This window comes from Theropithecus gelada, chromosome 1 (assembly GCF_003255815.1).
Source record: "Theropithecus gelada isolate Dixy chromosome 1, Tgel_1.0, whole genome shotgun sequence".
Classification (NCBI taxonomy): domain Eukaryota; kingdom Metazoa; phylum Chordata; class Mammalia; order Primates; family Cercopithecidae; genus Theropithecus; species Theropithecus gelada.
This window is the reverse complement of record NC_037668.1, coordinates 8,741,675-8,754,771: the sequence shown is the minus strand read 5'-3', so window position 1 is coordinate 8,754,771 and position 13,097 is coordinate 8,741,675. Positions and strand designations below refer to the sequence as shown.

At 42.3% G+C, this 13,097-nt stretch overlaps 1 protein-coding gene across 3 annotated transcripts in view; it reads left to right on the top strand.

The window, feature by feature from the left end:
• CD58 (CD58 molecule) overlaps positions 1–13,097 on the top strand; it is a 55,299-nt gene that overhangs the window by 21,760 nt on the left and 20,442 nt on the right. For 2 of the 3 annotated variants that reach the window (XR_003121724.1, XM_025401131.1), the window contains exons 2-3: positions 3,522–3,815; positions 12,185–12,448. Coding sequence is in view for 2 of the 3 variants with exons in the window: in XM_025401131.1 (XP_025256916.1) it covers positions 3,522–3,815; positions 12,185–12,448 (558 nt within the window). In the remaining variant the exon portion in view is untranslated. The remainder of the gene's footprint in view (positions 1–3,521; positions 3,816–12,184; positions 12,449–13,097) is intronic. The other variant, XM_025401144.1, reaches the window with a different exon arrangement.

Here is a 13,097-nt window from a genome sequence, read left to right as displayed (position 1 = left end):
TGCACACAACATCTTTATAGTGGCACAACTCCCAATTGCAAAATATGGAATCAGCATAAATGCCCATCAATCAATGAGTGGATAAAGAAAATGTGGTGTATATATATGAATATGCCATTAAAAGGAACAAAGGCCGGGCGCGGTGGCTCACGCCTGTAATGCCAGCACTTTGGGAGGCCGAGGCGGGCGGATCATGAGGTCAGGAGATCAAGACCATCCTGGCTAACATGGTGAAACCCCATCTCTATTAAAAATACAAAAAAATTAGCCAGGCGTGGTGGCGGGCGCCTGTAGTCCCAGCTGCTTGGGAGGCTGAGGCAGGAGAATGGCATGAACCTGGGAGGCGGAACTTGCATTGAGCCGAGATCACGCCACTGCACCCCAGCCTGGAAGACAGAGCAAGACTCTATCAAAAAAAAAAAAAAAAAAAAAAAAAGGAACAAAATAATGGCATTGACAGCAACCTGAATGGAATTGGAGACCATTATTCTAAGTGTAGTAACTCAGGAATGGAAAACCAAACATATGTTCTCACTTACAAGTGGGAGCTAAGCTATGAGGATGCAAAGACATAAGAAGGATACAATGAACTTTGGGGACTTGTGGAGAAGGGTGGGATGGGGATGAGGGATAAAAGACTACACATTGGGTACAGTGTACACTGCTTAGGTGATGGGTGCACCAAAATCTCAGAAATCACACCCAAAGAACTTATCCCAAAGGAAAAAAAAAGAACTTCTCCATGTAACCAAACATCACCTATTCCCCCAAAACTGAGATAATAGTAATAAAAAATTTTAAAAAAGAAAAGCATAAGGAAGAAAATATACTGACTAAGTGAAAGTGGATCATCAAAGGTCTTCATCCTCCTTTTCTTTACGTTAAAGCAGGCTAAGGGGGAGGAGAGGTTGGTCTTGCTATCTCAGGGATGGCAGAGGCAGAAGAAAATCCACATATAAGTGGATCCACACAGCTCAAACCCATGTTTTTCAAGGGTCAGCTGTACTTTGATTTCTTCTGAGCTACAGTGTCCCCTTCCTCTACCCTCACTTCCCTCCACCACTAGCTCCATTCCTGACTACTTTCTTCTACTGTTCTCAAGCCCAGGATACATCAGCTCTCCCTGGGAAAGACAAAAGCCATCTTCATGCTGCCAGGGTATGGCAGCTTATCTCATACCTACTGTTTCACCACCACCCTATCCTCTATCACTCATTGTTTCATTTACATTTATAAGATATTTTTGAGTTTCCACTATTGTGTGTGGTAGACTCTCACCCCTCAAGTTCTGTTCTTTTTCTTGTGCCTTCCCACATACTCTGTTGAGTGGGAGAAATAATGCGTAATCAGCAAAGCAATAGAAAGATGCTGGTGTGTTTTTGAGGGCAGTCCCCCTTAATTAAGGGAGATGGGTTCTAAAAAGTCCTTGTAGATAAACAAATGGGTGATATTTGCTTCTTATCTGAAATTACTAACACAATTGTCTACAACTGGTCATTCAGTGTTCTTGATTTCCCCTGTATTCTTTCAATTACCCTAATTGCTACTAGGTAAAAACTTCAGTCAAGTTTTAATTAATCTTTAATGTTAACTTAAAATAGCTGCAGTTTTTTGTTTGTTTGTTGAGACAGGTCTTGCTCTGTCACCCAGGCTGGAGTGCAGTGGCACAATCATGGCTTACTGCAATCTCTGCCTCACGGCTTCAAGTAATTCTCCTCAGCCTTCCAAGTAGCTGGGACCACAGGTGTGTGCCATGCCCAGCTAATTTTTTGTTCTTTTCGTAAAGATGGGGTTTTGCCATTTTACCCAGGTTGGTCTTGAACTCCTGAACTCAAGCAATCTGACCATCTTGGCCTCCCAAAGTTCTGGAATTACAGGCATGAACGACAGTGCCCAGCTGCTACTGTTCTCTCTTAACAAGAATCAAGTCTTAGAGCAAGATGCATCTAAACCCACTTTGGGGTATCAAAAATATCCCAATCTTGTGGTTCTAATAAATGTTTAACAACTAGATTGGCATGGAGGCAGAGTGGAGGTTCTGATGTGAACCATTAGTCAGTTTTTGTGCTATTACCAGACGTCCCCTAATAGGGCTGGGCAGAGATGCTAACAATTGGCTCATGAGGTCAGGTGGGCCTAGCTCCAACACACCACTGTACCCAGTCCCTGAGTTCTTAATCTTCATCACAACCTCCACTTGCTTCCCAGCCATTCTTTCTGATCTCAGTTAATGATGCCTCTCAGTCAGCCAAGAAGGAGACCTGACAGTTCCATCCACTTCCCCCACCCTCATCACTGGATCCTTTGACTTCTGTCTCCAGCGTCTCCTGAGTCTGTCCCGTTGTCTGTCCCCACCACAAACACCCTGGTCTGGTCTGTCCTGCCCATGGCCTTCATTGCTACGGCATTGACTTTCTTTTTTTTTTTTTTTTTTTTTTTTGAGACGGAGTCTTGCTCTGTCGCCCAGGCTGGAGTGCAGTGGCCAGATCTCAGCTCACTGCAAGCTCCGCCTCCCAGGTTCAGGCCATTCTCCTGCCTCAGCCTCCCAAGTAGCTGGGACTACAGGCGCCCGCCACCTCGCCCGGCTAGTTTTTTGTACTTTTTAGTAGAGACGGGGTTTCACCGTATTAACCAGGATGGTCTCGATCTCCTGACCTCGTGGTCTGCCCGTTTCGGCCTCCCAAAGTGCTGGGATCACAGGCTTGAGCCACCGCGCCCGGCCAGCATTGACTTTCATTACAATTTCCCTGCCTCCGTGCTGGCCCCTGTCAGCCGCTCTCTACTCTAAAGACAGTCAGCCTGCTGACACTTAAATTATGTTAGGCCAGTCTTGTTAAAAACGTTTCTGTGGCTTCCTCTCCGTTAGGATCAGTCCAAACCCTTAGCATTCCTTACTTTACCACACATAGGCTGTGGGCTGGTCTTTGTCTGTCTTATTCTCCACCACCCACCCCTTGCCCTCCTCATTCTAGCTGTTAGGAATCACACGTGTATCCTCCATCACACCAAGCTCTTTCTCTATTCAGGGCCTTCCTTTGGAGGAGCTGCTTCCTATATCTGTATGATCATCTCTCCTTCCACTCCCCACCCACTCACCTACCCAGCCCTGTGGCCTAACTGCCTTTTATCCTTCAGTGATTGGAGCATTGTGTCAGTTCCAGCATGACTTCCTTGGGGAGGCCCTAGACCAGGCAGCTCCCCTCATGCAGCCCCTGATGTAGAGCCTGCTCCCTGTCTTCTCCACAGGTGAGGCTCCTGGAGGGCCTGGAACAACCCCATATTCCCAGCACAGCCCGTGGTACCTGGAACATGGTTGGTGTTCCATGAATGTTGAGTCCATTTCTTGGATTTATGCAGGTCCCAGTTTTCTATTAAAGAGTAAGCTCTACATGGTCAAACATGTTCTTACTTCCTGTACTTTGTGTCAGCAGTTTGTCAGCTTAGCATAAAAAGTACCTGATGAATAATTTCTGCCACTAAAGTCATGTTGTTTTTTCTAACCATTTTTTTTTCTCTCCTAGGTTTCATCAGCTGTATTTCCCAACAAACATATGGCATTCTGCATAAGAATGTCACTTTCCATGTACCAAGCAATATACCTTTAACAGAAATCCTATGGAAAAAACAGAAGGATAAAGTTGCAGAACGGGAAAATTCTGAATTCAGAGCTTTCTCATCTTTTAAAAATAGAGTTTATTTGGACACTGTGTCAGGTAGCCTCACTATCTACAACTTAACATTATCAGACGAAGATGAGTATGAAATGGAATCGCCAAATATTACCGATACCATGAAGTTCTTTCTTTATGTACTTGGTGAGTATTCCATCAGTTGATTTGTTTAAAATGGCAAATTTCCATTTTTTTAGTCTGTTTTCAGAGACTAACACAAACTAATGGTCTATGAGAAAAGAATTAGATGTTACCTATTGTCAGGGTTTTCTCCTTTTCTGGTGGCATACAGGAGCTAGCTACTTTCAATTCCTTTTTTTTTAGTCTGTTTTCAGAGACTAGCACAAATCAATGGTCTATGAGAAAAGAATTAGATGTTACTTATTGTCAGGGTTTTCTCCTTTTCTGGTGGTATACAGGAGCTAGCTACTTTCTTTTTTTTTTTTTTAATTTATTTATTATTATTATACTTTAAGTTGTAGGGTACATGTGCATAACGTGCAGGTTTGTTACATATGTATACTTGTGCCATGTTGGTGTGCTGCACCCATCAACTCGTCATTTACATCAGGTATAACTCCCAATGCAATCCCTCCCAGGAGCTAGCTACTTTCAATTCCTTTGTCATTCCTCTGGGTGAGGAGAGAATCTAAGCAAGGTGTCGGGAGAACAGTATCAGTTGTCTTACTAGGAATGTTCTGGAAAGAGATGTAGTGACAGCAGTTAGCTTAGAACTCTTTGGGCTCCACTGATAGATGTTACTCTACAAAGTTCCTGCTTCCCCACACAGCGGGGAGACTGTTTTTCCTCCTGCACCGTTTTACTTAATTAATTAATTTATTTTGAGGAATCTCGCTCTGTTACCAAGGCTGGAGTACAGTGGCACAATCTTGACTCACTGCAACTTCCGCCTCCCAGGTTCAAGCGATTTTACTGTCTCAGCCTCCCAAGTAGCTGGGATTACAGGCGCACACCACCATGCCTGGCTAATTTTTGTATTTTAGTAGAGATGGGGTTTCACTGTGTTGGCCAGTCTGGTTTCAAACTCCTGAGCTCAGGTGATCCACCCACCTCAGCCTCCCAAAGTGCTGGGATTACAGGTGTGAGCCACCACACCCGGCTCCTGCACCATTTTAAACTGAAACTAGATATAGGGGACACATTTCTCCCTGCTTCTCACTAACACTCCTCCCTGGTCCCTAAAGCCCCTTTTGTGTTGCAGTCTTGTATAGGCCCCTGCCTCACATGCCAGTGTTTCTTGGTCATTTTAAGGCCTGCCTCATTTTCATGGTTTCTAACATTCTTGGTGTCTTGGTGGTTGCAATATTTAAATTAAAATTCTGTCAGTATTTTCCTTGATCTCCTCTCCTGAAAGGATCTTGTCCTCTGCGTTACCCACTACCCATACATGTAACCGAGAACTCATCATTACCTCAATGTCAGGTGTCGCACTCTGCCACCATGCCCTGTCCTTGATGATGCTGATGATGACAGTCCTTCACACACCTGATGTCCCTGCTGCCCTCCCTACTCAGCCTGAGTGCTGCTGTCACTGACTCGACTCAGTCTGCCGCAGACACACTTGGCTTCCTTGCTCCTTTGTTGGCTTGTTATATTCACATAGCCAGATTACAGCTAGGTTAAGTCCGGTGCTTTGCCTATTCTGTGCTCACACCCATGTGGTTGCAGAAAAATACACCACCCTGCAAAGTCCTGCACTTTTAATTTCTAATCACTTACCTCAGTTAAGTCTGGTATTTCCTAGCCTGTTCACTTAGCCACTCTCCTAGCAGTTACTTTTTCTCTCCTCGAATCTCGAATACCTCCTTCTCCAGACTCCCTCTTGAGCTGAAGGCTTTGCTTCTTATTTCACTAAGGAGAATAAGCAGAGGGCAATTTCCACAAGCTCTCACCACCTGCCTACCTTCCTACCTGTACCTGAGCCTGTAGGCCCTGCTTTCTCTCCTGATATGAATGGACTTTCTGAGTTCTCACCTGAGGTTAAACTTTCCACGCGTGCCCTGGATCCCACCTCCTCTCACCATCCTCGGGAATATCACCCTAGTGCTTCTACCCACTCTCTCCTGATGAGAATTTCCCCCATAAGTTGATGGTTCATTTTAAGCGGCATACATATACACTGTCGTCAAAACTTTCTCATGATCTCCCTACCCCGCCAGCAACCACCACCAACTCTTTGTCTTCACTTTATAGAAAATCTCCTTGAAGAAGTTGTCCATATTCACTTATTCTGATCCCTTATATTCACTTTTAACCCACTCCAAGTAGGCTTTCATCTGCACTGCTATGCCAAAGCTCCTCTAGACCTCCTTGTTAATAAATCCAGTGGTTCATTCTCAGTCCATGTCATTCTTGACATCTCAGCAGCTTTTGACATAGCTGATCACTCCCTCCTCCAAGTACTGTCTTCACTTGATGTCCAGGATACCACCCTGTTCACGTTTCTTTCTTCCTTTTTTTTTTTTTTTTTCTTGAGAGGGGGTTTCGCCCTTGTTGCCCAGGCTGGAGTGCAATGTCACAATCTCAGCTCACTGCAACCTATGCCTCCCGGGTTTAAGCGATTCTTCTGCCTCAGCCTCCCGAACAGTTGAGATTACAGGCATGCACCACCATGCCTGGCTAATTTTATATTTTTAGTAGAGATGGGGTTTCACCATGTTGGTCAGGCTGGTCTCGAACTCCTGACCTCAGGTGATCCACCTGCATCAGCCTCCCAAAGTGTTGGGATTACAGGCGTGAGCCACTGCGCCTGGCTTCACATTTCTTTCTAACACACTGACTATTCCTTTTCATCTTCTTGTGCTGGTTTCCTCATTTCCCCAACCTCTTAACACTGGAAACATCAAGGCTTAAGCCTTGGGTCTCTTTCCTTTTCTGCCTGCGTCCATAGCCAGTGGGTGAGCTGATCCTATGTCAGGGCTTTAAATATCATCTCAGTGCTAATAATGCACAGATCTAGAGCTCTAGCCCAGAGTACCCCGCCGAGCTCCTTATGTGTATACCTGACTGCCCACTGTACATCTCCACTCAGATATCTAATTGGCCTTTCAAATATCCCATGTCCAGAAGTGAGCTCATTATCTTCCCCTTAAAACCTGCTCCTCCCCAAATCTTTTCCCTTTTGGTTAATGGCAGCTCATCCTTTCAGCTGGTCAGTCTGAAACCTTGATGTCATCCTTGATACCTCTGTTTTTCTTGAACACCACATTCACTCCACCAGGAAGTTGTATTGGTTCTACCAGAATGATCTTTTTAAAACAGAAGTCAGATCATGTCACTCATCTGTGTGGAACTTTCTAATGGCCCCATCTAACTCTGTTAAAGCTAGAATGTGTAAAGTGACCTGCAAAGCTGTGTGAGGTCTGACCCCTATGGACTCTGTTTAGACAAATACAGCTTGCTAAGATGTCAAAGCATACTCTTAGAAGATTTCTTTGAAAAAGTAGAATCTTTGAAACGTGGACATTAGGGATCTGGTAGTTTACAGACAGGGCCAACAAAGAAGATTGAGTGAGAATTTAGATCACACATTTTAAGAGCCCGTTTTATAGAGTTTGTAAAACTAAGTTCAAAACATTTGAATAAGTTTCTCCTCTTAAACTTGATGAAATGTTTTAAAATAATTTAATTTAAAATATTCTAGGCCGGGCATTGTGGCTCAAGGCTATAATCCCAGCACTTTGTGAGGCCAAGGAGGGAGGGTTACTTAAGCCCAGTAGTTCAAGACCAGCCTAGGCAACATAGCAAGACTCCATCTCTACAAAAATAAAATAATTAACCAGGCATGGTGGTACATGCCTGTAGTCCCTGCTACTCAAGAGGCTGAGGTGGGAGGATCCCCTGAGCCCGGGAGGCTGAGGCTGCAGTGAGCCGTGATTGCGCCTCTGCACTCCAGCCTGGGTGACAGACCAAGATCCTGTCTCAAAATAACTAACTAGCTAAATACATTAATTAAATAAAACATTCTATGGCAACTCAGCAAAGGTATGGTTTTGGTGGTCGGACCAACTGGATAGACCTTAGGAAGCCTGCAGAGGAGGAAAGTACAGGGGAGGTGAGTTTTGATCAGGAGGCAGTGATATTGATAGTATTGAGTGTGGGACTTAAAGTCCTGGTTTGAGAGTCTGGACATCAGCTTGTAGCAGTGGGGAGCCATTGTATCCTATACTGGAGCAAGGAGGTGACTTGATAAAATACATTTTTGGAAGATTAATGTGATGGTGAATACTTATGATGGATTACAGAGAGGAGATGTCAAGTTAGAAGCTACTGTGATCATCCAGGTAGATAGACGGTCTAAGAAAGAGTCTGCAAGATGTAGGTTTTGGTTGTAAAAAGACATAAGATGACTCTAGGTTTCACATCTGCATGATAAAATGATTGGTCACACAATTTTTTTTTTTTTTTTAAAAGAAATGAGGAAGTCATACTTCCTTGAGGTAATGTTAACACTTGTTTTAGTAACCTGGTAATCTTCTAGAGACACCAGACCTAATAGGAGACTTCCAGTGAGTATATTTTGGACAGGGGGATTTCCTGGCACTTCCTAAATTCAGGGCATCCACTTCCTTCTGTGTGTACATTGAGATCTGGCTTTCCTCTGTACCCAAAAGTCCCCTTAAAATTTCTACTTCTGATGTTTATTAGTCCTTTCCCATCTTTTTATGGACCTTCATCACATCTCAGATGATGATTTTTATGTAAGTAGAATTAACTGCCTTGTCCTTAACTAGGCTGGATTGATACTTGACCTTTACTAAAATTCGTGAAAATATACACATATTTCTATAAAATGTCATCAGATATGTGTAAGAAATTCTCATTTTTTACACAGCAGTGAACTCAATTCATTAATTATAAATTGACTAATTGTCTTAGGGAGGAAGTAGACACATTTCTTGCCAGTTTAATGCTGCTTAAAGTAGAGGTATAACCAATATTTGTTAGATACAGCTGCGGTGAGTCCCGCGGGCAGCAAGAAAATGTGAAAGATGTATAGAAGGAAAAGATCTAAGGTGTAGAAACTGTGATCTAGGTGCTGCAGAAAGGCTTGCACACTTTTAGATGAGTTGGATAGGCCCTTCTACATTTGCTATCTGGCAACTGTTGTGTAATGAGATAGCTAGAAAGAGCTTCTATATAGTCAAGGGAGTTCTAGCAACTTAGAAGATAATACTAACACTTCTCCATGTTTCCCCTCAAATTACTTTCATATTCTGTTTTTTTTTTTCTTTTCTTTTCTTTTTTACAAACCCTGCATGTGGCATTCAGCCATATTCTGTTTGACCTTTACAATGGCCTGATACAACATTCCCTTTCACAGATGAAAATAAGACAGTTTAGGAGTCCGTTTCTCTGTTTGTAGAACAAGAGACCTGGATGGATGCTTTCTTAAAACTTCCAGCTCCTAAAAGGACGGTGGCCCCAGGTCACATAGCAGGCCAAGGCTAAGGCTTGATCAAACATCCCAACTCCAGTCAGTGACTCTTCTCATCATATCACATATACCCTCTGGGGAGCCTTGGCTTCCTGGAGTTGGAAACTCACAGCCAATGACCGTGTGCTCTATTACAGCTAGCATTTGTTAACTACTTACTCTGTGCAGGCACTACATGTTAATTCATATATTGATTATTATCTGTATTAACTCATTTAATCTCATTACAGTCTAATAGATTAAGTGCTATTTGTGTCCTTCTTGTAGAAAGGAGGAAACCTAGACACAGGTGATTTAAGTAACTTGTCCAATGTCAAATGGCTCTTAGCTGTCATGAAGCTGGGATATGAATTCAAGCAGTTGGGCTTCTGAGTCCATGCTAAACACCATACTGTACCTCTTTGGCGGTAGCTGGTAGAAGAATTTACATTTTGTTTGAAGACTGTCTCTCTGAATCTATCCTTCTATCCATCTGTCTCCCCATCTGTCCAGTACTACTTGTGAGGAGCCATCTGTGTGCCTTGCGTTATGTCAGGTGCTGTGGTTGAAAGGTGAGGCATACCTAGTCTTTGTCCTCCAAAGATGCACAGTCTCTGGGGCTGATGATGCACCTCTGTTCAGTTCAGAAAGTACTGGATGAAAGACTAGACATTGGCAGAGCTAGATCAATACATTAGAATCTGTAACAGAACGAATAGGGCACACACATCAGAAGTACCTGGGATGGTGGGGCTCAGGAGTCTGTATTTTTAACAAGCACCCTTGGTGATTCTTATGCACCTTAAAATTTGAGAAATGCTTCAAAGGACCATTTCTAAGGAAGTAGAAAGCTTGGTTTTCTGCCACTGAGAAATGCCCAGCCTAGTTACAGAGGCAGGCATACGTATATGAAATACTGAGAACAGGCATTTTTGACTATTCTGGGGATGCATGTTCCTTGAAAGTCCCCTGAGGGCTGCTATGGGGTGGGGTTGGCAAAAGGGACCACAGGAAGTTAGGGGAGCAGGGCTCTAGGCTTTCGATTTTGAGTCAACTAGAGCAACTTCTTATCCATTGGACTGGATTGCACTGAAGATTTAATTCAGAGAAATTCCACTGCTTAAAAGATGATTAAAAGTCTTTTTAATTTAAGAAAATCTTAAGGAAGTATGTAAGGATTTATGTGAGCTAGATTAAACTTAAAAGCTAGGAAGCCCCAAGTAGAAAGGGAAGTCAGTGTGTGCCTCTGGTTTCTACCAAGGCAGCTGGGTACATTATTTAACTGAGTGAGAAGGAATTCAGGAGGAGGAGGAGAAGATGGGGGAACCATTAAACACTTTTATTTTTCAGATTATAATTGGAGCATAAGCTATTAACTTGTTTTATATTATAAAACATCATTTTAAATGACAACATAGTATTCCATTATCTTGGTGAACCTAAATTTACTTAGATGCTCTTCTAATAGATGTTTATAATGTATCAATACTTTATTATCCCAGTGCTACCATGACCATTGTTGTATATTACATATGTTTTTGCATGTTTCCTCAAGCCTCTTATGATTAATTGCTGGAGGGTAGCTGAAATGCAAGAAGGCATATGAATTAACAAATAAATGACCAATAGGACAAAGTAATTAGCCTTGAGGCTTTTAAAGGGCAACAGTGGCAGAATGTGACATGTTAGTGTCTTAACTCATAGATCCACGCTGCCTTAGCCAATAGGAGGCGCTTCTTAGAGGAAGGGTGGGAGTGAGGCCTCTGGACTGGCAGGTCTGTGACACATGCCGCACCCAGCACTGCCTATTAATAGGGCCAGCCCAACCAATAGGCAGGGCCTGACAAGGCTCTGTGTAGCTCCACCTTTCACAAAATGCTTTGAGTCAGATGTGTTATGGAATTAAAATTTCTTTTTTAAATTTTGGAAAGGTAATACAAGGTATTTCCTCTGCATATTAAGCACCCCACCTAATTATGGGGAGCACCCTGTGGGTCAAGCATAGGAACAAGTATTTATTTCATTCCTATATATTTAGAGACAAGGTCTCAGTCTGATACAGTCATAGCCCAGTGTGTGCAGTGAGCTAGAGTGAATTAGCACAATTATAACTCACTGTAGCTTCAGACTCCTTGGTTCAAGTAGTCCCAAGTAGCTGAGACTATAGGCAGGAGCCATCATTGCTGGCTGATCTTTAAACTTTTTATAAAGACAGGGTCTTACTATGTTACCCAGGCTGGTCTTGAACTCTTGACCTCAAGCCATCCTGCTGCCTCAGCCTCCCAAAGTGCTGGGAGTATGTATAGCCATGAGCCACTGTGTCCTGCCAAGCACAGGAATATTTTTGTGGTGAAACGATAATGAATATTTGAAGTAAGTGAGAAAATAAAGACTATAAATCCTTGTGTTAATTCAGGTCAGGTCAGGATTTGCAGCTTAATGATTTTGCTACCAACTTGTGAAGACTCTTTTGGCTTCAGAGATTTTTTGATTTCAGAATTGAGGATGAGGGATTTGGGGCCTGTATTGGTCTGTTTTCACATTACTATAAAGATCTATCTGAGACTGGGTAATTTATAAAGAAAAGAGGTTTAATGGACTCACAGTTCCATATGGCTGGGGAGGCCTCAGGAAACTTACAGTCACGGTGGAAGGCGAAGGAGAAGCAAGCATTTTTTTCACAAGGCAGCAGGAGAGAGAACTGCCACACACTTTTAAACCAACAGATGTCATGAGAACTCACTCTCTATCATGAGAATAGCATGGGGAAACCACCTGCCATGGTACAATCACCTCCCACCAGGTCCTTCCCTTGACACATGGGGATTACAATTCAAGATGAGATTTGGGTGGGGACCCAGAGCGAAACCATATAAGGGTCTGAATTTATTCTCTTAAATTTGAACAGGTAGGTCTGACCTAGCAAAAGAAAGAATTCTCAGTCCTTGATGCTCAAGGAGTTTGTCTGCTCATCCTTTCAAGCTCGTAAGGAAGTTGGGAGCTCTTCATAAATTTGCAGATGATGAGTCTAAATATTACTATTTTCTGTACTAAATATTACACTTTTTTTTTCCAGAGCCTCTTCCATCTCCTACACTAACTTGTGCATTGACTAATGGAAGCATTGAAGTCCAGTGCATGATATCAGAGCATTACAACACTCATCCACAACTTAACACGTACTCATGGGATTGTCCTTTGGAGCAATGTAAACATAACTCAACCCGTATATATTTTAAGATGGAAAATGATCTTCCACAAAAAGTACAGTGTACTGCTAGCAATCCATTATTTAAAAGAACATCATCAATCATTCCGGAAACCTGTATCCCAAGCAGTGGTGAGTAAATAACTAAATGTGTCATGGAGGCTTTCAAACCACAGATGTGGTGACTAACATAAGGTTCACAATTTTGAAATGTAAAACAAGTTACAATTTTTAACAGAAACCCCATTATAGATATAAAGCTAACATTATTTAGCACTTTCTGTGTTGAGCACCATTCTAATACATATGTTAATTAAATCAATCTTCGCTTATCCCTATTTCCTGGTGAGAAACCAACAGAGAGAGAGTTTAAGTTGTTTGCCCAAGGTAACAGCTAGTAAGTGGCAGAACCTGGCTTTGAGTAGAGGCTGTCTGGCTCTAGAGCCCATGGTTTTAACTATTCACAGTGCTGCTTTATAATATTGTTAATAATCATTATGTTCTCAAAGGTTACATATCTACTACAGGAACATGCATTTGATCCGTTTCCTTAGGCCTAACACTATGTTAATATCATGACAATCTGTCTTGGCTATGATTTTCTAATGTTGTTTTAGTATTATTTACATTTGCAATTTTTATTATGTGTTTTACATTATATCCCCCGTTTAACAAACAAAAAGGTCAGTGACCTGAAAGTGGCTTATTAAAATATAAAAGAAAAGATGAAAATAGTAAATATTATTATTCAGAATAATATAATTGTAAATAGTGAACAGGA